This window comes from Danio aesculapii, chromosome 2 (assembly GCF_903798145.1).
Source record: "Danio aesculapii chromosome 2, fDanAes4.1, whole genome shotgun sequence".
NCBI classification, from domain to species: Eukaryota; Metazoa; Chordata; class Actinopteri; order Cypriniformes; family Danionidae; genus Danio; species Danio aesculapii.
Window position 1 is genome coordinate 20,937,168 of NC_079436.1, and position 26,448 is coordinate 20,963,615.

The 26,448-nt window shown below is 35.2% G+C and overlaps 3 protein-coding genes across 3 annotated transcripts in view; 2 read left to right on the forward strand and 1 right to left on the reverse strand.

The window, feature by feature from the left end:
• Positions 1 to 9,350, forward strand: part of pla2g4aa (phospholipase A2, group IVAa (cytosolic, calcium-dependent)) — a 37,283-nt gene extending 27,933 nt beyond the window's left edge. Inside the window, exons 16-19 of the mRNA XM_056474589.1 lie at positions 1 to 173; positions 624 to 813; positions 4,195 to 4,352; positions 4,433 to 9,350. Coding sequence (XP_056330564.1) covers positions 1 to 173; positions 624 to 813; positions 4,195 to 4,352; positions 4,433 to 4,573 — 662 coding nt within the window. The 3' untranslated portion in view covers positions 4,574 to 9,350. The remainder of the gene's footprint in view (positions 174 to 623; positions 814 to 4,194; positions 4,353 to 4,432) is intronic.
• Positions 9,351 to 13,913: 4,563 nt separating this feature from the next.
• On the forward strand, positions 13,914 to 21,762 carry arpc5a (actin related protein 2/3 complex, subunit 5A). Its single transcript, XM_056474590.1, has 4 exons — positions 13,914 to 14,153; positions 16,577 to 16,650; positions 17,402 to 17,578; positions 18,953 to 21,762. The coding sequence occupies exons 1-4, from the start codon at positions 14,015 to 14,017 to the stop codon at positions 19,013 to 19,015; spliced, it is 453 nt and encodes a 150-aa protein (XP_056330565.1). The 5' UTR covers positions 13,914 to 14,014; the 3' UTR covers positions 19,016 to 21,762.
• Positions 21,763 to 23,726: 1,964 nt separating this feature from the next.
• lyrm4 (LYR motif containing 4) lies at positions 23,727 to 25,325 on the reverse strand. Its single transcript, XM_056466282.1, has 3 exons — positions 25,225 to 25,325; positions 24,723 to 24,843; positions 23,727 to 24,005 (listed from the first exon to the last, which is right to left on the reverse strand). The coding sequence occupies exons 1-3, from the start codon at positions 25,308 to 25,310 to the stop codon at positions 23,943 to 23,945; spliced, it is 270 nt and encodes an 89-aa protein (XP_056322257.1). The 5' UTR covers positions 25,311 to 25,325; the 3' UTR covers positions 23,727 to 23,942.
• Between the last annotated feature and the right edge of the window lie 1,123 nt (positions 25,326 to 26,448).

Consider the following 26,448-nt stretch of genomic DNA (forward strand, 5'->3'; position numbering starts at 1 on the left):
TCGAGCGAATCTACGAGCCTCTGGATGTGAAGAGCAAGAAAATCCATGTGGTGGACAGCGGCTTGACCTTCAACCTGCCTTATCCTCTCATTCTGCGGTCTCAGAGAGGAGTCGACCTCATTATTTCATTCGACTTCTCAGCCCGACCCAGTGACTCCAGCCCACCCTTCAAAGTGAGTGTCTGACATCTGAAGAATGTATTTAAAAGTGGATTTACAGCAGAAAGAATTCAAACGCACAATGCAGTTTGTGGTGTCAGTAAAAATGAAGAAAACAGAATTCTGCCTTCATTGGTTTCATAGTTTCAGTTTTTTCTATGTTTAGTTGGATGAGCATGTCAGATAAATTTAAACATTTAAGGTTGATAACAAAAAGTTGCATTTATTTGATTAAAAACAGTACAAAGATTCAATAGATTCAATTATAAAATACGATTTAAACTTAAAATAGCTGTTTTCTGTTTTAATGTTAAGATGTAACATCAATTTTATACAACTTTTTAATCATAAAGTTTATAAAAATTCCTAGACAACATCGTATTCTATTATAAGAGAACAAAGACATCTTTTCTTTAGTTTTCTGTAGGTTTTTTGTCTAATTGTGTCCTTGTTTGTCTGTGTTAGGAGTTACTGCTGGCTGAAAAATGGGCCCGTATGAATAAGCTGCCCTTCCCGAAGATTGATTCGAAAGTGTTCGACCGAGAGGGTCTGAAAGAGTGCTATGTGTTCAAACCTGCTAAAGGAGACAAGAACTGTCCCACCATCATTCATTTTGTCTTGGCCAACATCAACTTCCGGAGCTTTAAAGCACCTGGTGAGATTTTATGCAAAAGCTGCTTTTCCACTGTGTGGTACAGTATGGTTTAGCACAGCTAGGCTTGCTTCGGTTCGGTTTTGCTCAGTTCAGTTTGCATTTCCATTGCAGTTAAGTACCGCTTAAAGTGGGTGTGATTGCTACTAATTAGAGGAATGTCTAGACCTTTTCTACTGACAACGATGCTGCCATTTCAGGTGTCTTTTTCTTGTGGTGGTTTAGTGACTGCTGCTGATTATTTAAATAAAGCAGGTTTGTTGTTTTGTGGCACAAATCTAATGACACTGGTGTTGACACTGGTAGTGACGATTCCTTTAGACCAATCTGTGATAAGCAGTGTGTATATGTCATGTTTGGTAATGGTACGGCACTCTTGGAACATCATCCAAGGTGGTACTAAAAAAGTACCAGGTACTCGGTATAGAAAGGAGTGGAAAAGCTTAATGCGCCATATCCGAACCGAAATATGTCATATCATGGAGTGGAAAAGCATGATTAAATAGGCTAGCGAGAACGATATAGCAGCACTTTATTACTGCCTTAATGTATAAAAACACTGTAAAAAGGATATTTTAAAAACTGTAACCTAAGCTAAATTTTGCTGACCTACAAATGTCTAAACAGTAATAGTTCTCAGTTAATGTCATTAAGGTTGATTAGTTACAAACAAAGTTACAAATGAAGACAATAGAAGCAATTATACAGTATCAACCAAAAAGCATGTCCTGTGACAAGTAGCAGTTAGTCTAAAACAGTGCAGGGTTTTATGGAGGGGGGTTATAAATAAATGAAGAAAAATAAGTAGATAGAATAGAAATAGCATAGGAAGTTATAGGGCTATATTTTAGCGATCTTGGCGCAAAGTCTAAAGCAGATGGCGCAAAAGCAATAAGGGCATGTCCGAATCCACTTTTTCTATTTTAAGGACAGAAAAATGTGGTTTGCACCCTGGCGCATGGTCTAACAGGGTTATTCTTTTAACGAGTTATGGGTGTGTTTTGAGCACAATGTGCTTTAAACCAGTCTCATCTCTCATTCCCTTTAAAAGTCAGTTGCATCATACCATGGTGCATTTGCTATTTACATGGTGGACTTTGTAAGTGGATTAGCTAAATGTTTCACTAGTGAGAAAACAGTTAAACAGAGCATCTGCAGCAAGACTAAAGAATGAGCCTCCTCCATTCGGCCTATTTACTTCTCTTTACTTTTACTCTTTACTCCTTAATGGATAAGGAAACAGTGTTGTACTCAATCCACTGAAGACTGTGGTTCAGTTCTAATTTCCAGCAGATGAACAAATGCACAATAATAACGAAGTGTGGTCAAAAAATTGAGTTATATCCAATCCCACGTCCTATTCTTATGCCCCGTATGGTGATGCATATGTCTCCCAAACCCGACAGGTGAACAAATCTCAACCTGTTTTTATAAAACAAATATAAATATGCATATAATAAATAATACTATACACATGGAGATTGTCGTGTAAACGTGTAAGCGTTTAGAACTGCATAGGCGCATAACTAACGCGCTCTGCGCTGGACTATAAACCAGCTTTTAGTTGGTCAATGGTACAGTCTAATTCAGTTCCTCAAAATAGCAGTGCATCAACAACGCACCCTAACACTCCTTCTTTTTAGACCAGCACACCCATGAGTCCACAAAGTGGTGCTAAAAGATTTGCTATTTAAACAACATGGCTCAAAACATGGAAATTACAGTTGCGCTGGTCTGTAAATAGCAACAAATCGCGCCACACACATCTTGCGCCTTATTGCGCCTGGGTGTATGATAGGGCCCATAGTGTTAAAGAGTCAAGTGCAAAGGCAAGGTTTTAGGAATTTCAGCAAGCCAATGCAAACTGATAAACAGAGATGTCACTTTCTTTGGCCCATTAAACTTTTCAACTGATCAGTTGCAGTGGCTTGATAGTACTGACTTGCCAAGAGAGCATTGCAAAAATCCAGTCTGGATAGAACAAGAGCTTCAACAGTGAGTAATGTTGCATGCTTCAATAGGAATACGTGTCTAATTTTAATGTGATGGTTTTTCATCTAGTGATGTTTGTCAGGCAGGCTAAGATACAAGGAGCATTTGCTGACAAGGAGCATTTGCTGTATCAATAAGCTATAATGAGAGCATAGCAGTAACATGAAAATACATGTTTCTGAATGGCCTGTCCTGGTGATGCCAAGTAGGTGGAGAACAGAAGGGATCCAAGAACTGAGCCCTGAGGCACACCAGTAGTTATTTGTTGTGGCTCAGACACTTAAGCTTTCCAAAGCATCCTAAAGGATCTGCTCTGATTCAGCTCTGCGTTTCCCTCATGGGGGCCGACCAAAATTTCTGACATGCCTGATTATAAGATTGCTGATCAGGAGAGATGAATTCCCCTTGTACACTGCCTGAGCAAAAAACAATTGATGCGCAACAAAGCTGAATTTTAGGCCATATTAAAAAAAAAAAAAGAGTCATACAAGTCAGATTTCAGCACAAAATGCCGATTGACAAACGTGGACAAGCTCAAAATGATTTAGACCTCAGTTAATGTTGTCCACTTGTGATTATCAGACTAACAAAAATGCATCTTAATACCAGGTGTGAATGGGATCTGAGGACATGTTGAAATGTTGGGATTCAAACTTGTAGTTTCAGTATGTTAGTTTAAGGATATCAAGTTGCTAGTGTGCTTCAATGTGTCTGCAGTTAATCTGGTGAGCCTAAAAATAATTCATTTGGCATCTCACAAAACGCAGACTTGTTTGACACAACAGAAGCATCCAGCTTCCACAGCAGCTTCATGGATTCCTATTATGGATTCAGGTAGATGCATAATGGCATAAATGCATAAATTTGTCCTATTTGGCGATTTTACATTCTTTTGCACACATTGAGATGCTGGTTTGTCAACAAGGCAACGCTTCTATGTTTATTCTTGCTGTTAATTGTGGAAAAAATGATAGAAGTTTTATGATAAACCGCTGTTTGTTTAACTGCAGGCACTGCGTAATTTGCGGGCATGCGAATGGGAGTCAGATTTATCCGGGAGTCAGATTTTGATGCATCTTTACTTCACCTTCTTTCAAAACGCATGTCAACCCACCTATGCCATTTTTTACAATCAAATTCAAAACCGCCCAATCTGGCAACACTGCACATGTCGAAATGTTGGGATTCAAACTCTAATATAATATTCAACTCTTAAAACTTAAAAAAAAAAGCATTGTATTTAAAGAAATGTTGGACATTTTAAATTGCAGAAATATTAGGAACCAGATTCTGCATTTGTAGGTCACTAATCACAAATGTATCTTACTGATGATGTGAATTCATTCATTGAAACGGTCTGACTGAACCATTCGCTTCTCTGTTTTCTTGAAGGAGTTCCCCGAGATTCAGATAAAGACATAGAGTTTGGAGACTTTGACATATTTGACGAGCCAGCCTCTCCATACTCCACTTTCAACTTCCAATACAACAACCAGGCCTTCAAGAGACTTCATGACCTCATGGAGTTCAATACGCTTAACAACATCGAGGTCAGTCCTACTCTTCAATCTCTGGCTTTCACTGCAGTTCCTTTTTGCTCTTCATTCCACATGACTCTTTTGTTTTGTAGGTTATCAAAGAAGCCATCAAAGACAGCATTCTACTCAGACGAGAGAACCCAGCACGATGTTCGGTTTCCCTTTCGCTCAGTGAAATCGAAAACAAGAAGTTCCTGAAACGAGACAACAGCATTGCGAAACGACCCACCTAACAGACAGCTATGCAAAAAGCTACACAAACGTGTGAGACTGCATTGGTCCACTGGTGCTGATAAAGAATCAGTGAGCAGATTCATCAGACAAGGCTGGATTGACCTTATTACAGGATCATTATATGCTGCATTCTTGAATTCTTTCATCTCCTACTTGAAAATAACAACAGGAACACTTGAGGTGAGATGTCGGGTTCACACCAACCAGAGGTTCATTGTCCAAAAAATCAATTACTAGATGTTGTTATTCCAATACTGTGCAGCATCATTAATAGCCCCTTTCACACAGGGATACTGGTAAATATTCGGAAATTCTTTACCGGTACGTCTTTACCGGTAAATAAAAAAAAGCGCTGTTCACACAGGCAAGAACGTTCCGGAATTTTCCATTCACACTCCCATTCCAAAAATACCGGTAAATTCTGACAACATTAACCAGAAATCAGCTCTAAATGGCTGTGCTTGTATTTGTAAACATAGAAGGGGTCAGGCTTTTGTTGATGGTTTCACTTTTATTTGAAGCTAGAGCATTCATGTAGCTGCTTTGACCCAGAGACATCCAAAGGCAGATACGCCAACCGCAGCTAAATGTTTACACATTTGATGACATTACACATTCTGTGGACGGATAAGTATTGTGAACAACTTCAATGAAAACATGTGGAGGAACACTTTTGCATGTCGAGATGTACATAATATTTGTATGTGCTAGCGCTCACCAGAGCATTGCTTCACGTGCACATGCGTCTAGCAACTGAAGCAGGGCTTGAAGGTAAACAAACAGCAGTTTATCGTAAGCATTTTAGCGTTAATTATTTACACAGTTGGCATTAAGAAGGAAGATAGAAACGTTATCTGACTAACATCTAGTAGCTAAATGTGTCTGGAAAAATATTCAAAGACTTTTATTTTCATAAACAGCGTGAATGTGTCTGTCCCGGCAAATTACTGGTAATGTTACAACTTCTCTTTCCGGAAAATTCCAGGAAGGAATTTACTGGTATTTTTAAAAAGGGCCTGTTCACACATGATCCCTTTCCGGAAAATTGCCGGTAATTTTCCCGAAAGGTATGTATGTGTGAAAGGGGCTAATGAAAGTTCTATCACTTTAAACCAATGTGGTTCAAATAACAATGATCACAGCAGTTTTGAGTCTTAAAGGGGACCTATAATGCAAAACCACTTTTATAAGGGGTTTAAGCACAGTTGTGTGGCAACAGTCAGTGAATATAACCAGCTTCTAATAGTAAACATTTATTCATTTATTTTTTTATAATCACACTTCATAAAAACTGTCTCCAAAAAGTCTGCAGAAACACTTAAGTTGACATTCTCCCTTTGTACATGTCATCAGAAAAGAAAGCCCCGCCCCTTTGTGAGGATATCTCCCTCATTAGCATTGGACCTTAGTCTTGTTTTTTTAATCTGCCACTATGCTGACAAACAGGCATTTGTAGCTCCGCCTTCTTTTGAAAAGACGACTGGAAGCAAAATCTCATGTGAATTTAAAGAGTCAATCACTAAAAACGGCACAATTACAGTCAAAGCCTAAAAGGGTCCGTTTCAAAGAGTTATAAAACCTTATTTGTGAAGTATTTTGAGCTGAAACTTCACATACACACTCTAGGGACATCACAGACTTATTTTACATCTTGTAGAAAGGGGCATAATAGGTCCCCTTTAACTAGCTATTTGTACTTCTTACGATGCAACTTACTATGGTAGCTACACCAGTATACTAAATAAAACTAAATGGCAATATTTTATAACATAGTTAATTATAGTTTTATAAAATGAACTTACACTGAAAAGACTTAGAAGCATCGATTAATGTTTATATAAACGTTTACAGGGGTGTATCTGTTAATATTTAATGTACCTGCACTAACAAGAACTTACAATGAACAGCTGTATTTATAAAACCTGATGTTAATAAGTATGTAACAAATGTATAGCTCATTGATAATTACATTAAGGTTCCATTAGTTCAGGGGTGTCCAAACTCGGTCCTGGAGGGCTATGTCCTGTATGTCCTGCATAGTTTAGCTTCAACTTCCTTCAACACACCTGCCTGAAGGTTTCTAGTATACCTAGAAAGAGCTTGATTAGCTGGTTCAGGTGTGTTTAATTGGGGTTGGAACTAAAATATGGAGGAGAGCGGCCCTCCGGGACTGAGTTTGGACACCCCTGCATTATGCCGAGTTCAGACTGCATGATTTTCAAAGTAGTTGTGTTACGGATGTTTTCACACTGCATGACTATCTGGTGTAACGTTTTGTCGCTGCTTTGTTTACACAGCAAGATGGATCGGCAACGGGGGGTTTCATACTGCATGATTTTTTTGTTTCGACCCAGTTGTGATATTGATGACACATCAAACAGACACGGGTGCTCCTGCCAAATTTCCACTAGTTTTTCCTCCGTTTCTTGGGTCCAAATAGACTGAAAATAAGCATTTTTAATTTCTCCCCCAACCTCCCGCTGGTCTGCAGATACCCACACTAGTGGATGCTACTCTCTCATTGGCTGTAGGTGATCGGCAATGTTATTTTCAATCAGAATACATTTCACACGGCATGATTTGGATCGCCGACAGCTCTAGATATTTAGCATGTCAAATATCTCACGAACATCGGCGACTCATCAGCGATTCTTTTAGATCGCGTCTTTGATAGTTCACACTGTGTGATTGTTACTTGCGTGAACGAGCACCGATTTGCCTGTGATTTCAGGCATTTGTCAGCGATTTCTCAAAACCTGACGCCGAATCAAAATCGGGGCTAAAATCATGCAGTCTGAACTCGGCATTAGTTAATGGTAGTTACTGCATTAACAAATATTAAAGTGTTACACTTACACTAAATCATGAACTAAAAAAACAAAAACAGTACAGGAAATAACAGAAAGTTTCTAAATTAATTGAATTCAAAATATTCACAATATTTAACTCAATGAATACCAGCACTGCTTCCCAACTTCATTGTTAAGTTTTATCTAATTTTATATTTTAGTTAATAAATGTATTTTTTGTTTATTTGTTTATTTTAGTTAATTTAGTTTCGATTTACACTAAATATTCCAAACCCTTTACTAATTTTCATTCCTTTCAGATTAAGTAAAAAAAAATGTAAAAAAATTTTTGCCGATTTACTTTTGTTTTATATCAAGCGACGCATTTTTTTGTAAGTCCATGGTTTTAGCTTTGTTCAAATTATATTAAAAAAATATTTGTTTTAGTTTCATGAGTTTAGTTTTAGTTAAAATGATATAAAATAAAATGAAATAAACACAGTTTAATGACATTTCTTAAATGGCATTAACAGAAACATTGGTTGTTTATTCTAAAGTAGACGTGGGATCATTTCGAAATGAATGTTTTCTGGAAGGCATCAGATTGCCTGAAATGTTGTTAAGAAATGGGAAATATTAATTAGTCTGGAATGTTGCATCAGTAACACAGACATGTATTTATCTTTTCTACACTGATATTGGGAGAAATTCAGTTGAATAGATTTGAATGTGGTAAAATGCGTAAGCCGATCTGAGAGCTCAGAGTACTCCGCTCTTACTGAAAACATTCTTAAATTAGCCAACAAATGCAATAAACAAACACTCGATGATCAGAGCACGTGAGGAGCTTTGTATATAAGAGTCACTCTGTGATTCACCACTTCCCATTCCTTTTCTCACTGTAGACCTTTTTCCAAAACCATTCTAAGGTCAGCCTTACAAATCTGGCTGTGTTCTTCTTGCTGTGTTTTTCGCTTAACATTTTAGCTGTAAATACTGTTCTGAGAATAATTTACTCTCTCAGAGCCTCGGGACACGCTGTTCCTTCTTGTGTTTCTGCTAAAGTGATAAGAAAACAATCTAGGTTTCAGTCTGCGTTCAGTCGTACTGTGACGCGCCTGTGACCGGATGATGGTTCACTAAAAGCCTTGCCTTCAGGACAGGACTCATCTCATATTTTAGCCGGAAGATTCATCACTTCGGAACTGGATTTGGCTGCTTTTTATTTATTGTGCTTACAAATGTCATCTGCCCAGGGGGTAAAAGAAAGAAGGTGAAATGCCATTTTGCACCTCCCACGCAGGACTCGAATAATGACATGATGGGACGTGTTGTGAAAATCTCCTTTGCTGTTGATATCGCACGCATCTGTGGTAAAATCATGGCACATACAGCGCAGAAATCCGACTTCCCACACAATCATTCCATTGGTTTACAAACTGTATTATGAAAGTGTATGCGAGATTATTTATTTTAATATCGTATTGTGTAGTTATTCGTATTCAGACATCTCACAATTAAAGGCGTAGTTCACCCAAAAATGAACATTTCGTCATTATTTACTCCCCTTTACCTGTGTCAAACCTTTTATGAATTTCTTTCTTCCGCCAAACACAAAAGAAGATATATTGAAGAATATTGGAAGCCTGTAACCATTGACTTTCAGTTGTTTTTCTTTCTATGGAAGTCAATGGTTACAGGTTTTCAGTTTAGTTTTTTTTTTCGAAATATCTTTTTTTGTATTCAACAGAAGAACGAAACTCATAAAGGCTTGAAATCACGCGAGGGGGAGTAAATAGTGAGTCAATTTTTACTTTTGGTGTACTATACCTTTAAGCATAAATGTCAATGTTGAGTTTGAGCTGAGAATGTGAGGTCACTGATAATACTGAACTGGGATACCGGAATGACTGGTTGTGTGGTAAAAATAGAAGAAAAAGTGTTAGACTGCTCTTTAAACCCAAAATAAATGTTACCTTCAAACATTGTTAGCTGTTTGTGGTTTGTACAGTTTGAATGGTGTAATTATGATGTCAGAACTGATAGACTGAACAAAGGGTTTTTTTAAGGATCTGGTTTCAGAGTATACTTTTATAAACCTTTTAATCATTGCAAAGCATAATATTATACTTTTTATTCCACTACATAAGAGTTATTCCTCATTATTTTTAACTAGATTTATAATCCTCCTCTCAGAGACCTGATAGCTCTGTTCATTCTTTTGAGTTAACCAGTTAAATCAGTTCATAAATCTCACTTAATTAATCGCCCATGAGTTAGAATGATCTGACTGAATCTGTTTGGAATCAGCAACACACTGATTCAAATGATCTATTAGGATTTATTATGAGCAAGTTTACACATAATGATTCAAATGATCTGGAGCTTTTAACTGGTCTCCAGTTAAAAATTCATTGGATTCACAAGTTGGACTCACAGGTTGGACCAAGAACGGGAGATTCTCTGCACTGAAAAAAAATGATTCATTGGATTCACAAATTTTTTTTTAAGGTGGTTGCAAACTATTTATATGAGCTGAATTTAAACAAGCAAATTACATTTAACTTAATTTGTTTAAATTCAGCCCATATAAATTATTTTCAATCATTTACCTTAAAAAAATTAAGTAAATCCAATGAATCATTTTTTTTCAGTGGGGGCTAAAATTCACTACTTACTTGTATGGGCACTGCATTCACTACTTACTTGTATTTTTTTAAATATATTTATTATCTGTTTTTTGTCCTGTCTCTGTAATTCTGTTGCACTGTAGAAGCTCTGTCACGAAAACAAATTCCTCATATGTGTGAACATACTTGGCAATAAAGCTCTTTCTGATTCTGATTCTGAAATGAATAGTTCACTCAAAATTGATAATATATTCATTATTTACTCTCCCTTAAGTGGTTCCAATCCTTTAAGAATTTCGTTTTACTAAAAAAAAAAAGATATTTTGAAGAATGTTGGAAACATGTAACCATACTATGAGGGTCAGGGGTTATAGGTCTCTAAACATTTTTTCCAAATATCTTTTTTTGTGTTGAACAGAAGAAAGAAACTCAAACAGGTTAGTGACAGATGTAGGGTGTATAAATGGTTTCCAAAGCAATCTCAATTGGTAACTATTCGATTTAGTGGTTTATTCATATGAAATAGTAAGATCTCATTCGTACATTTTAATATGAATTGCTCATCACCCAATGACCGCTGAGTGTAGTTAGGGTGGGGTTTGGTGGCACACTTCTTTTTAAAAACTGTACATCTTTGTACAACTGAATATGAATTTGAACAAATTATTTACGTTACATAAAATAGTTAACGTTTCCTCCTGAGATTGGGTTGAAATTTTCAGATTTGGGTGAACTATTCCCAATGTTGTTAAAAGCAAGTTACAATTATGAATGCAGAATGTTTGCATTTAATACTGAAATGTTAATATTATACGGTATTAAGGTCAGAACTAAAAATGCTCTAAAAGGTCAGTCTCAAATAAATGCTTGAAATCTGCCATATCCATTCATTTTTTGTTATTTTCATGTGTAATACAGCGAAATTGTTTTCTTGAGAAACATTCTTCAATCAGTAGGCTACCTTTACCTTTTAATATACATAAAACAAAGTACTTTTACTCAAGTTCGATTTAAATGGAGGACTTAATACTTTTACTGAAGTGCTGTAATAAGGTGCTTCATCCACCACTGCAGGTGTGTGTATGGTTTGTAAGAGTTATGTGTCACATAACTGTATATGATGTTACATGTAGTGCATACTGTATAAGTGTAATGAAATGTTTTTCATACTAATGAATCATCTGTGACGTTTTAATATAATTATGTGCACAACGCATTTACTATAATAAACTTGCCGCTAAAACTTGAAGAATTGATCAGTAGAATGGCCAATAAGTTAAAATACAGATGTTAACACTTCAATAAGTTCCCTCTGCCACCCCACTCGCCATTGCAGAGGCAGCAGTAACCGATAATTAAGTTTGATTGCAGCGCACACATGAGAAGAATCTTCTGCGATTATATTTCCTCAAATATTAAACATGCACACACGATATGATAACCAAAACTATTATATATTAGGCTGTTAGATATTATTAAGATTATCGTGCCCGATGAAGCACATCACCTGATTGCAGAATAACTTGCTTTATCTGAAAAGCTATCATAGTTTAACATAGTTGTATTATTGATCTTAAAGTCATGCTAAAATTACAGACACATTTTACACATTACTCTGCATAAATTAGTACTACCTTTTTTATGATTATTTTATCCATTTTTTAGTGAATACACATTTAAGCAAAATATTTTGATTAAACAGTTCAATTTAATCTTTTTATGTTTCTCTTGGTATTCCTGTTTATTAAATTTTTATTAAAAATTTCCCCTCTAGTTATTTGGTTGCTAATAATTTGGTTGCACTGTGATCTTAAGTTTTTTTTTAGATTAGTTCCAGTTTTGGCTTTGGTACTGATTAATCTAATGTATTTGCACAAATATATTGCAGGCAGCATGGTGGCTCAGTGGTTAGCACTGTTGCTTCACAGCAAGAAGGTGACTGGTTCGAGTCGTGGCTGGGCCAGTTAGCATTTCTGTCTGGAGTTTGCATGTTCTCCCTGTGTTGGCGTGGGTTTTCTCCGGGTGCTCCGGTTTCCCCCACAGTCTAAAGACATGCAGTACCGGTAATTGGATTAACTAAATTGGCCATAGTGCATGTGTGAATGATCATCCTATTGAAAATATGTTTTGTTTATATATATATATGGTTGTTTTTGTTTTATTTATAATAATAAAATTTCAACTTGTCATTAAAAGTATTTGGTAAACTGCAGATTTAAAATATATCTTTTATCCTTAGAGGAGATTTTGTGTTTGCAAATGAATAATGATCATAATATGTTGATGCAAAAACCTCTAAATAATTAAGATCTCAATATAATAGAAACATCTGTGTAATCCATGACGTCTTGTCCATATAAAATGATGATTTCCTTATGGTAGAACATTCTGGCATCACTTACAGTAAGATTATCATATATGAAGTCACGACCTTTTTCACCCTTGGATATTATTTGATCTTATATATCCATCTGCTGGACTGCTGTCTGGAGTAAATGAGGTTTTATACAGAGAGACTCACCTTTAGAATTAGCTCATGTTTGACTGAAGAATGTGGTGTCAGTAATGCATCATTATCATAATACAGTGCTGGAAAACTGAATAAGAATTGAAATGCATAAATTATTATGGATAAAGGATTACAGTTTTTCTCAGGTGCTTTGGTTCATTTCTCAGATCAGAATTGAAATTTTCAAAACTCCCTCTTCAATCTTCACATCATTGTGTCAGTTGTGCACATCAGAAAAGCAGTTTCTCGTTTCTTTGAAAAAGGTTGTAAACGCTTTTGTACATCCATGCAAATGATTATGTGCAATTCTCTGTTTCTTGCATTATCGATTGCTTATGTCATGTTGATCAAAATGTATTATTTTGGTCTCTGTTGAATAACCTCACCCCCACAACAATTGCTGAACAAGTTGTCATAATATTTGGTCATAATGCATTTTTCTAGGCATTTCCATTAGACATTTTGTTTTAAATCTGTCTACAATTTGTACATTTCTCACAGGTGAATCTTGATTTTATCTAATAAAGGTGCGTCTCAAAGCAGATTGTCTTATGTTCACGTTTCTACTCTCTGTATAACTGAAATGATCTGGCAACAAATTACAGTACAAAAGAAAATTAGCCAAAGTTTACATCAGAACAGCCCTCCAAAAATGCAAAAGTAATTTGACTGTCTTATCCGTACACAATGACAGCAGGACTGGTCATTTTGATGGCACTGAAACATTCATTGACACGGAAATTTAGTTTTGAGAGATGAACTATGGATTTTGAGCAAGAGACTGGGTTTTGCAGGTAATCCATGGTGTTTTGTTATGTCTATATGCTGTTTTGAGAAATGCATTTACTCTTTGGCAGATTTCAATTTTGATCTAAGAACTATACGAAAGCGACTGAGGAAAACAAAGTATTTAAAGGTTGTATTTATAATGTATCCTAATGTATAATGCATACTTATTTAATTTGATTTATTTTATAATTTTATAACCAGCATTTTGGTCTCACTTACAGAAACTGTAATTAAAGACTGAGTTTGGGCACCCCTGAATTGGTAGGTAGGTAGGTAGGTAGGTAGCTAGGTAGGTAGGTAGGTAGGTAGGTAGGTAGGTAGGTAGGTAGGTAGGTAGGTAGATAGATAGATAGATAGATAGATAGATAGATAGATAGATAGTTAGATAGATAGATAGATAGATAGATAGATAGATGTGTTTACATTTTGTTACAGTTAGTTATAACTGATATCCAGAACATAATTTCATTTCATATTAATAATTCATTTCATTAATAGTAGTACTAGTAGCAGCAGCATCGTCATAATTATAATAATCGCCTTTGTTATTATTTGTCCTTTGCTGCCCCCTAGAGTGCCTCATGAGAACACGTGTTGTTTCTGCGTTCGGCCACTAGGCGGCTTCTATGCGGAAGTCAACGAGCAGTGATCTCCTTCCTGAAAGAGCCGAAACTGCTCTGTACAAACTCACATTTCCCGACTGATAGACTCGCGGAATCAGCCATGTCGAAGAACACAGTGTCCGACCGCTTCAGGAAGGTGGATGTTGACGAGTACGACGAAAACAAGTTTGTGGACGAGGAGGACGGCGGAGAAAATCAGCTGGGTCCGGATGAGGCAGAGGTGGATTCCCTCATCAGATCATATCCTTTAGCTCCACAGCTCCTGCTGCTCACTTTATGTGCTTACTTTTCTTCAGCATTTCGACTAGTCGCTTTCAGAAAGCACGTGTCTATTTGTTTGTATTAAGTATTATTATTAGTGTGCTGTTCTCCAGACATGGGTGTGGTAGTCAGTCATTCATTTCTAACATGCACGTTTCACATTGACTTTACAAGTTTGTGTCACGTAACCAGCTTATTGAAGTCCCTTTAAAATAGTAAACTACGGTTGTAATCTTTGAAAAGAACCTTTCATAAAGATTAGCCTTTTAGATAGGGCAGTAATTCCTTAGAATGGGGTTGCTGTAGAAACACTTCCGGATGCCACCCATTTCCGGTTGTCGTTTGATGTGCTTTTTAAAGGCAAGACCACTGAGCTGTACAACATGTGTTACCCAGGACCACAAAACCATTCTTATGGGTATCTATTATTATTAATAATAATATTATTATTATTTTGCAATAGCCCAAAATACATTACATGGATCAAAATAATCTGATTCTTTTATGCTAAAAATAATAATGAGTAAAGATAATCTTCCATGAAGACACTCTTTGTTTATTTCCTACTGAAAATATTTCTAAACTTAATGTGATTAATAAATTACCTTGATTAATAATGTGCATTGCTAAGCACTTAAATAAGACCGCTTTTTCTCAATATTTTTTATTTATTAGGTTTTATTATTTAATAACTGTTATATTTTATTTATTTATTGTAATTATGTTTAATTATAATAGTTAAATACATGTTTCGTTAGGGTTGTCAAAAGTGTCAGCTTCAGTACCAACTGATACTGAAATTTACTGATGGAAATGTGGTGAAGCGATGACCTTTAGAGCCAATCACAGTCATTTCTGTTGAGCATGTGAACTCAACGGCCAATCAGATGTGTTTAAAGGGACAGTTCACCCATGAATGAAAATGTTCTCACTCTTTTCTCATTCCCTAGTGAAGGGGTGTCCAAACTCGGTCCTGGAGGGTGCCTCAACACGCGTGCAAGGATGTTTGTAGAAAGCCTAGTAAGAGCTTGATTAGTTAGCCCAGGTGTGTCTGATTGGGGTTGGAACTAAACTTTGCAGGACACCGGCCCTCCAGGACTCCAGGGCTGTTTCTCAATTTCAAGAACACAGAGAACAGACTTGCGCTCTTGTGAAGACCAGTTTTGCCAGGTGTCCTCGAGAGACCACAAGAACAGAGAACGCATCATGTGAGAAATAAGATGCTGCGTTCTTCCTGATGGTCACATGACCTTCACGCGTTTTTAATGGAAAACGATTTAAACATTACAGCATTCATACGACGATGTATTGTTTTTCCCCTTTTCACAATATATACTATGCATAAAAACCTTACTAATATATGTTGCACAATATAAATAAAACAGATTTTGATACAAATTTCAGCAAATTAACACCCTTAATGTGTTTATTCCTTTATTAAAATTTTCACGGTAATGTTTATATTCACCGTTTCATTTAAGGAATAAATAAATAAATCTAAATAAAATGCTGCGCTTCCCACCTCCAGTCGCAATGACTTCTGGGACTTCTAGAGTGAGTTCGGTGCGTTACACGAGGACGCAAGATCGCTGAAGAACGCATATTGAGAAACAGTCCAGGACTTTTTGCACCCCTGCTTTAGTGTTTATAAAGTGGCTTATTTGAGTTTCTTTTTATCTGTTGAACACAGAAGATATTTTGAAGAAAGCTAAAACCTGTAACCATTGACTTCCATTGTTGGAGAAACAAACACTATGGATATCAGTAGTTACAGGATTCCAGCACTCTTTAAAATATCTTCATTTGTGTTTAACATAGGAAATGAACCCAAACAGGTTTTTGTTTAGTTAATGGTTAGTAAACAATGACAGAATTTTCATTTTTGGGTCTCTTTAAGAATATGCTCAGATGTTAGCGGGAAATGGTCAGTTTTTAAATTTCAGTATTGATTGGTAACGAAGTCGATATTTTTGACCTCCCTATCCTTTGTAATAACTTTTTTTACATTTATTTTTTGAAACACTCAGATTCCAGATGTTAAAATAGTTATGGCAAAATATTCCCCTATATGTCAATGGAAAACATATTTATTCAGCATTCAATCTCAATTTCAAAAAACTTGACACATAACTGATCCATATGTGGTCCAGGGTCACATATAATATAGATCAGCACTTCAGTTGAGTCGGGTGGAAAAACTGCATTTTGCATGTTTACTTTATCTTAGATTACAAATAACAAAACCATATAGATTAAATGTGGGTATGAAACTGCCTGGTTTTGTCTGCAGTGTCTTGCCTTAATTATTCAGAGCTTATATTTATGCTGTTGTCGAGATCATTTGAGAGTGAATGTTATTAAAGGCGATCTGTTAGATTATAAGTTTCCTTAGCGCGAGACACAGGTAACCTGATGGGAGCCCTGCAGGCAGTGCTGAAGAATCCACCCATCAACACCAAAAACCAGAATGTGAAGGTGAGCTCATCGTAAAAACCCGCCTGAAGTCTCTCAAACCATTTCAACTTTTAACATCTTCAACCGTCTCCAAAGTTTCATCAATATATTCAACTTCAAATCTCCATGACCATTTCTGTTAATTGTAATTTGCTAGATATTAAGCATATAGGATTGAAATAATATTATTAATAATGATAATAATTACTCTGTTTGTATTTGATAGAGAATACATAGAATATATTATTAGAATATTAAAATGCATATTCATAAATTAATTTACATAATGACATGTGATCAGTTATTCGTGATTTGCTTGATATTAAGCATGAAGGTTTGAAATAATATTAATATTGCTAATAATTATGATGATTACTCTGTGTTTAATAAATAATATGTTGAATATTAAAATATTAAAATGCATATTCATAAATAAATTCACATAATGACAACTTTTCACAATAAAATAAACTTCAATAAATATTTCTTATTTTTTAAATGATTAAATTTGTATTTCATAACTATTATTCACGGATGGTTGATTATTCACTTTATGAATAACAATGTAAGCTAGCTAGATAAACATTTTAAATTTGGAATTCACATGTACTATTGATATTAATATGCTGGACAAGATTTTTTGGTGTGTGAACTTAAATATATACGTAAAAATACACATATAGCAATGAAGTATTTAAAGTCTTATTAAATATTTATATATATATATATATATATGTATATGAGTTGCTGATGAGTTTGTGTGTTTGTGCAGGATCGGGCTGAAGGCCTGGTGTTGAAAGTGCTCAGCTCTTTTAAGGCCAGCGATATAGAAAAGGCTGTTCAGTCTCTGGATAAGACTGGAGTAGATCTGCTCATGAAATACATCTACAAGGGCTTCGAAAGACCCTCAGACAACAGCAGTGCCATCCTGCTTCAGTGGCATGAAAAGGTAACATCTTAATAAATAGTTTGCCAAAAAAAACATAATTCAGTTATCATTTACTGTACTTTCCTGAAAATAGGTTGCACCAACTTAATATAATAGTATTTCTCCTGATTGTAATATTTCTATATTCCATTTCCCCCAATTTTAGTATTTTTGTAATTATATAAATACTAATGATATTTAATTATACTTAATTATGTTTAATTATAATAATTAGATACATTTTTAATTAGAGTTGTCAAAAGTATCGGCTTCAGTACCAACTGATACTGAAATTTACTAATAGAAATGTCATGAAGCGATGACCTTTAGAGCCAATCACAGTCATTTCTGTTGAGCATGTGAACTCAATGGCCAATCAGGTGTGTTTAAAGAGACAGTTCACCCATAAATGAAATTTTACTCACTACTATATCATCCTCTAGTGGTGATAAACCTGTTTGAGTTTCTTTCTTCTCATGAAAACAAAAAAAAAAAGATATTTTGAAGAAAGCTGAAACCTCTAACCATTGACTTCCATTGTTGGACAAAGAAACATTATGTAAGTCAATGGTTACCGGTTTCCAGCATTCTTTAAAATATTTTCTTTGTGCTCAACAGAAGAAATAAACCCAAACAGATAGTTAGTAAACAATGACAAAATTGTCTTTTTTGGGTGAACCATCTCTTTAAGAGCATGTTCAAATGTTAGCAGGAAGTGGTCAGTTTTTAAATTTCAGTATTGATTGGTAACAAAAGTCGATATTTTTGACAACTCTTAAGTTTTGTAATAATTTTAATTTCTTTCTATTTCTTTTTTTATTTCTTTATTTAATCTTTTTTATTTTATAAAGTGACTTACAAATGAAATCAAGTATAATATGAATATAATTAGGTTTTTAAAAAAAATCTATTTTTCACCATCATTCCTGACATTAGCATGTTAATTTGCTAATATTATCACATTTAACATTAACATGTTAAAGTAGATCGTTAATGATCATTCTGTGAAAAAGTAAAATTTATAAAAATAATTTATTGTTATTATTATTATTATTATTATTATTATTATTACTTTCAGATATCATGTACTCTGATGTATGATAGATTTTAACTTTATTTTGAAAGAATAGAAACTAGTGATGCACCAATCTTGATATTTCATTTCATTTAAAAAAAAATTGTCCATATCTAATTTCTGATTCTAATAATTATTATAATTATTATTATTATATCTGGAACAGATTTTCTCAATTCAAAATATATAAATATATATATATATTTTTTTAAATATGTTTGCACATTTGAAGCAATTAAAAAAAAGTCTCTAAAAGTGACTTGTATTGCAGAAACTGTTAGATCAAAGGCAAACGCTCTGTCTGTGTGTGTCTGTGTAAGGCTCTGTCCGCAGGTGGCGTGGGCTCCATAGTCCGAGTCCTGACAGCCAGGAAGACGGTGTAACGTTCATTGGCAGGATTTGGCAGAGGGACTGGCTGGCACAAGCCCTCGTGGTCTGCTTTCTGCCCACACTGCCAAACTGTGGAGGATGTCCAGTCGCTCACTTTTTCTTAAAACGATCAAACATTTACAGTCCCATTTGGATGAGTTGCAGCAAAAATAAGCACCTTGGATCTATGCTATACTAACAGAAAGGTGATGGGGGGAAAAATCTTATTGTTGACCTCAGTATATATACTAAGCACAGACATTTGTCCACTTCACATACTTAATTCCCATGCTTGTAGAGTCTTTCAATATAACAGAACAAACAGTATGTGTGATCACATGACTAAAGCGCTACACAGTCATGTTGTTACAATAGCATGTGATGAAGGTACTATGAAATTCCTGCTTTTTTAAGAATAGTTCAACCAAAAATGGGCATTCTGTCACCATTTACTGACCTTAAAGTCATTCCAAATAGCCCTAAAGTTGTTCCTTCCTGTCGTCTGAGGAAGATTTTTTTTCCCTGAAGATCACTGGTGTACAAATAACATTCCAATAAAACGATGAATGAGTTTCTACAGATTTGGAAAGTCATGAGGGTTAAAAAATCATGACAGAATGACATTTTTGGTTGAAAGTGATCAAGCTTTACTTTTATGTAGGATGTTTACTTAATATTTCGTTTTCTAGAAGCCTGTCTCCACCACAGAAAAAATTAATAAGGAAAATTTAAAATAAAAAATTATACTTTTTTTTTCTCACAATTCAGATTTTTATTAATTAGAATTGTTTTGTTCAGAGTTGATTTCCTTTTCTTGCTTAGAGGTTTTGTCTTGTTTCTAGTCTAAATATCTAACAATTCTTAAAGGGCACCTATTGTACCCCTTTTACAAGATGTAAGATAAGCCTTTGGTGTCTCCAGAATGTGTCTGTAAAGTTTCAGCTCAAAACACCTATCAGATTATTTATTATAGTCTCCAGAATCTGCCCATGTTGGTGCCTGAATACACTGTAGCTGTTGTAGCTTGTGAATCCAAATGAGCTGCTTCTCTCTGCCCACCGTTCCCGTGTCTGCTTCTCATCATGCGTTACGTCAGATAAACAGCAGTCAGTGACAGAGACGGACTCAGATGAAGCTGAAATAAAGCTCATTAGTCAAAAATACTTTTTTCTAGGAGTTTATTAAAGCCTTTCTGAAATGATGAGTCACACACAAATGCCGTTTGCGCTACAAACACACACACACACACACACACACATATTAGCGTTTACTGACACCTTGCGACCTTTATTACAAACATGCTCTGTTTTAAAAATGTTTTCCCAGTTTTGAATCCCAGTTTATTTGCAAAAAAAAATGTTTGGTGGACATGTGTATACATGTAACTATAGAAACATGGCTCCTGTCAATCAATTTGGTGGTCGGGGAAACCGCACTCCTACGTCACATTGCGGTGTCACTTGTTTTTATATCACTCCAATACGACAGTGAACACACTATACCTACACACAGTTCTGTTCAAACAGCTTACAAAAGATGATTTTCATCACAGGTGTCCTTTAAATCAAGAAGCATTTTCTAGACAAGCAAAAAATATTGTCTTTTTCAGAAATAATACATCAAAATATAGAAACAAGACAAAAACTAAGCAAGAAAAGCATTTTTGCAGTAAAGCAATTTCTTAAAATCCAGGGTTATTTCTTATATCTTGCTTTTTTTTTTCTTTTGCAATTATTTTTTACTATTCCGAGTATAATTAGTTTATTTTTTACACATTACTGAGTCTATTTCTCTAAATTCTGCCCTTATTTTTTATGAAATTCATTATTGCAATACATAAACTAGGAATTCATATATAATACATTTTTAATTATTAGATTAAAAAGTCACAATTAGCGTGGTGGGATCAAGCCTATCTGCTCCTTTCTCAAAGCATAATCAGAGCTGGTTTATGAAAGAACGCCAACATCAGTATTTGCTTTTTCCCTGCTTGCATGCAATGCATAATATATTCGTTTTGAGCTGAATCTGAACGCCTGTGCTTTTCACGAGAGAGAGATTTCCAGCTCAGTTTCTTGTGATCAAGCTCTTATTTTTCTCCACAGTCCCTTCAGTTGCTTATGCGGTTTCTAGGATCTCCATTGCTTCATATCACACCAGGATCACGTTCAAAGAAACAAAAAAGGGAATAACTTTTCTTAAGTTGCCAAAAAACGTTTTAATTGTCATAATGGTTGATCAATACTAGTGTTTTTGTACTCTTTACAAAAACAGTGAATTAATTTTGTATAACGTTGAGTATTATTAGAATTGTCAGTGAAACACTCGTGTATGTTTTGCATATCGCATCATTTTGAAGTGTTTTACCAGTCATACAACGTGATTAACATCGTTTCTTATCTCATACTTTGAACTCAGACTTTATGTCAGGTGCTGATGATCAAGCAAACCTCGGAGACGCACACAAGTGTTTGTGTTTTCTCACAATTCCCACCAAACACAGCAGCTGGAGTTCAAGCTGCTATGGAGAATTTCGCTTCCACTGTGGTTCACTTATTTTCGCCATACTTGAAGCCATATGTAAACAACGGAAGGAAGTCTCCACTTGTTCATTGACCATTCCAAGTGAATGTTGAGTCTGCATCATGCCAATCAATCGTTTGATTAAGTGCAAAAATGATGAACTAGTTTACCAACTGCCTTATAAAATATTCCTTTTATATTGTATGGTCCTTTTGAAAAATAAATGAATGCAAAGCTTGGGGGTTTTTGTGTTGATTTATTAAGCAAACCTGAAGATTTGTGTATAAAGTGTTTTATTAGTAAATTGTGACCGGTAATACAAATGGAAGTCGAAGAACATGCGTCCAAAATATATAGGATGTCATTAAATATTACTGAACTGCTATACACTGTAAATCCCAACAGTGAAAATCACTAAATATAATGAGTTAGTTTAACTCATAATTTTTTTAAAAAAAAGTTACTTGTGGTTACTTATGGTAACTTATAAACTAATTAAATTAAGCAGAACTCAAACCTAATTAGTTTTAAATGAATTAATTCTGTTTTTATGTTAACTCTGCTTTAAATTACTTTAATTTAGTTTTAGCCAATAGCAGACAAAAAAAAAAAGATTACAAATAATCACCCCTAAAAATGTTTTTTTTTTTTTTTATTGAAATCAGTGTTTAAAAACTATTAACTCAATGAAAACGTTCATATCTGTATCTATGAAATTGGAAAAAAAAATAGCACATTCTATTGATCTGAACGCAAAACCCTGTGCATTTCCCCCCTCAAGATTTAAATGTAGCTGTTGTGGCCCATAGCACTGACTCCCACCGAGCACATGGCACATTTTTGGTGATTATCGCTGAGGAAGGTAGAAATGGGGAAAGAAAATTCAAACAGGAGCACTAAAGGTAAATGGCTTGGCTCTGAATGTCTCATCAACATCTTATCATCATTTAAGCACAATATAAAATTACACATCACATATTGTAAAAATACAGATAAATGCCTTAATTCTGTGATGTGATACGTGTTATTATAGCTACAAGATGATTTAAAGAAATTTAAGACTTTAACCAACAGACAAAAAAAAGATGAGGAATTGAGATGGTTGCAGATCCTTTCTTTAGGTCAAACTTCTCTGTAGGAGTCAGTGACAATAGCCCAGAGGTTAGTGTGATGACATATAGCAGAGGTCACAACAAATACTCCATCGGCAAAGAAGATGGGTGAAGGATGCAGCTCTGCTTTTGAAGGGACCCACTGTGAATGAAAATCAGTCTTAGAAGACTCTCTGTCTGATTTCTGCTTTGTCTGCAACTGCAATTGATAATAATTCAGTTTAAATGATGGAGTGTAAATATTTCAGTAGACAAAAAGACTGGACTAAATACTTATTTGAGAAACCACTTCCATCTAACCATGATAAAAATGTTCTTTGCCTGACCATTCCAGTTCAGTTCCCCTTGAAGTGGCCCTTACATTGTTGGTCAATCAAGAGCCCAGAAGTAGCAACATCATACAGCTTCTGGATTGGCAAGACCATCCTGATCAATGTCTCATGGTTTTGGAGTGGCCCTCACCTAGTATGGATATGCACCTTTTTGGCTGCATTGTGACAGCCTCTTCTGTGAGGAGACGGTTTGTTATTTTATGCATCAGGTTGTTGAAGCTGCTGTTGTTTTCGGGGGGTCTTCCATCATGACATCAAGATGCCGAACTTCTTGGTGAATGTGGAAACCCTGGAGGTCAAACTTATTGATTTTGGCTGTGTGGACCTCCTGAGAACTTTATCCCGACTGGGTCAGTTGATGGGTTGCGGCTTCCGCTGGGCATCCGCTGCGTAAAACATATGCTGGATAAGTTGGCGGTTCATTCCGCTGTAGACCCCGGATTAATAAAGGGACTAAGCCGAAAAGAAAATGAATCAATCAATCAATCAATCAAAGTGTTTTAAGTTTGTGGAGTAAAATGTTGTTATTGTTTTAATAAAAGGTAAAACTAGACTCGTGAAATCCCCTCCATAATCCCACAGAAGGCCCCACATTTATTAGTAATGCATTAATAATACAGTCATTGGGGTTTTTATTCAGCAATTAAGAGTCAGACTAATGGATTACTGAGTGGAATAACTGATTTATCTGTGCTGTTATTAAGACACAATTTATAACTAGATAAAATTTTATAACAGAAAAAAATTGTCTTTTTAGATTATTTTGATATTAAGACTCAGCTTTTTTTATTTTTTTGCAGTGATTTAATATTTACATGCTTTACACATATTTATTTGCTGTATATAACATCAACATTTTACATAGAAATTTTCCTCTAATATACAATAACAGACAGTGGTGCAGCTCATTGATTACACTGATTTGTCATTCACAACCCATTTTTATGGGCACCTATTCTTGGTCCTGAAGACATTTATAAATGAGGCTCTTTCTCCACAACGGTCCTCTGAGCAGAATATAGATGACCAATGGAAACCTGTGAGACACAGATAAGATAAAAATCAAACATTCACGTAGAATTAAATTGTAATAATCATTAGCACTTCTAATTATTGAAATTATATAATTTTTGTTCATCATACTGAAGTAATAAAACCTTGGTGATTTATAAAATGTAAGGTCCAACGCTTCAAGAATCAACATGCAAAATAAAATTGTACCCATGGCTCCTGACTACACTTATGATTTTGTAAATAGTGAAATGACATTATATCTAACTGCTGACATCACATCCTCAAAGGCAAAACAAATAGCGAAGGCCAGTGAGAGCCTCCATTTTGTTAACTGTATTTTTTTGCTTTATATATAGTCAGCATAAAAAATGTATACTTTTTTGTCTGTGAAAAGTCATTGTAGTTTTAATATTTTTAACTTCTACGAAATTTCTTTCATACATTTTCACTTTTAAAAGTCTTTTTTCACCTAAAAGGATAAAGACTGGACCTCATTCTTAAATCGGAGTCATAATCACTTAAATTTCTAAAACAGAGTAAATTTAAACCGTAAATCCAGAAAAAAAAGAGAATTTTCAAGTGCTCTTTTAAGTTTGACCAAAGTTTTCATTTATTGGAATGTTGATTATTTCTTTTATTTTGAATTATGGTTTACATCTTGTAATGACACAATAATTGATTATAAAAACTCCAAAAGGCACAGAACACCCGAATTGTCAACTTCGGCTGGCACAGCTCACCTGTCTTTTGATGACTGCCAGATTTTCTCTCGCTTGATTTATGAGCATATCCAGTGTTCTGGGGTTGTCAACATGAAGGTTTTCCCTGAAGCCATCCTTCACTCTGCGAAGTGCGTATGTTCTACAAACAAACAGCATTTTACAGCAAATAATGTGGTGATGGTTAATGTTTGTTCAACCTACAAAATAATTAAAACAGCCTGTAATTAACAGCGCTACTTATGAAAATTAACCCTGGTTTTATTATAAAGCAATCTAGTGATCGTGTTTTGTTTTTGGCAAACAGTTCTCTTACACGTGTAGCAAAACTATGGTAATTTAGTTTCACTACAGTAAATATGTTTATGTTTTTTCGGTCAAACGTAGTTATTTATAAACTAAGCGAGTATAATTCGGATGGCAGCAGGTCATAAACAACAAAAACAAACACAAAAGGGGACAAAGGCAAGAATATATCTAACGTTATTCCTGCTATTTCACACTACAGTGCAAGGAGACGAACCTGTAATTGTATGAGGGGAATTTTTTGCTCTCCTTCATAAGCATCCTGTAAAGGGAGATCACTTGAGCCCTGCTGCACGACGCCATGTTGACTTTCTTGTCGTACTTCTTCTCTTGTTACATGGCGTTTCAAGTGAAACATCGCCATCTAGAGTGAGATATCGCCTTACAAATACTAAACCATATTCTTTGAGACGATATATTTCAACATTTATATGGCAAAATAAATGGGGAAATCTATCTATCTATCTATCTATCTATCTATCTATCTATCTATCTATCTATCTATCTATCTATCTATCTATCTATCATATTTAGATTTCATAGAAAGCATAATTTTGGCGACGTGGTAGCGCAGTAGGTAATGCTGTCGCCTCACAGCAAGTAGGTCGCTGGTTTGAGCCTTGGCTGGGTCAGTTGGCATTTCTGTGTGGAGTTTGCATGTTCTCATCGCATTCACGTGGGTTTCCTCTGGGTGCTCCGGTTTCCCCACAAGTCCAAAGACATGCGCTACAGGTGAATTGGGTAAGCTAAAATTGTATAAGAGTGTATGGGTGTTCCCCCTGGATAAGTTGGAGGTTCATTCCGCTGTGGCAACCCCAGATTATTAAAGGGACTAAGCAGAAAAGAAAATTAATGAATGAAGAAGCATAATTTATTTTTAGACTAGTTGTGCTATAAATATTAAAGACATATTTATATCACCTACATTTTAGCATTTCGATATTATAATAGGTGCTTAGGTTACGATCTATCACATTGTCTCACAGCATCATTAAATGAATGTAGAATAGTAGTGTACAATGTTTTATAATAATTTATTTCTTCAAATGTCCATTTCATTCATTGAACCTATAATATTGGGATCAGTAGTTAAAACAAAATAACAGTCGTTACTTTTCCTTTAGATAGCCTATAACGATATAACTCAGTTACTAACTGTATTTGTGTTATGTAACTGTTATTGTGCCCAACATTGCATGTGAGTTCATTAACATTTGCTCATTTTGGGGATGAACTTTGATGAAGTTATTATTTTTCAGTGTCATCATTTTATTATTCTTCAATATTAAACTTTTGGCATTGTTACATGTCACTTACCGTGTTGATAAAAAGGGGGGGAGGGGGATCTTTTGATGACAAGCAATCACATCGCTAATGTCATGGAACAGCATAAAAGCAGGTTCCTCCAATATCTGGCTGCAAACTAACAGATGCAGACTGG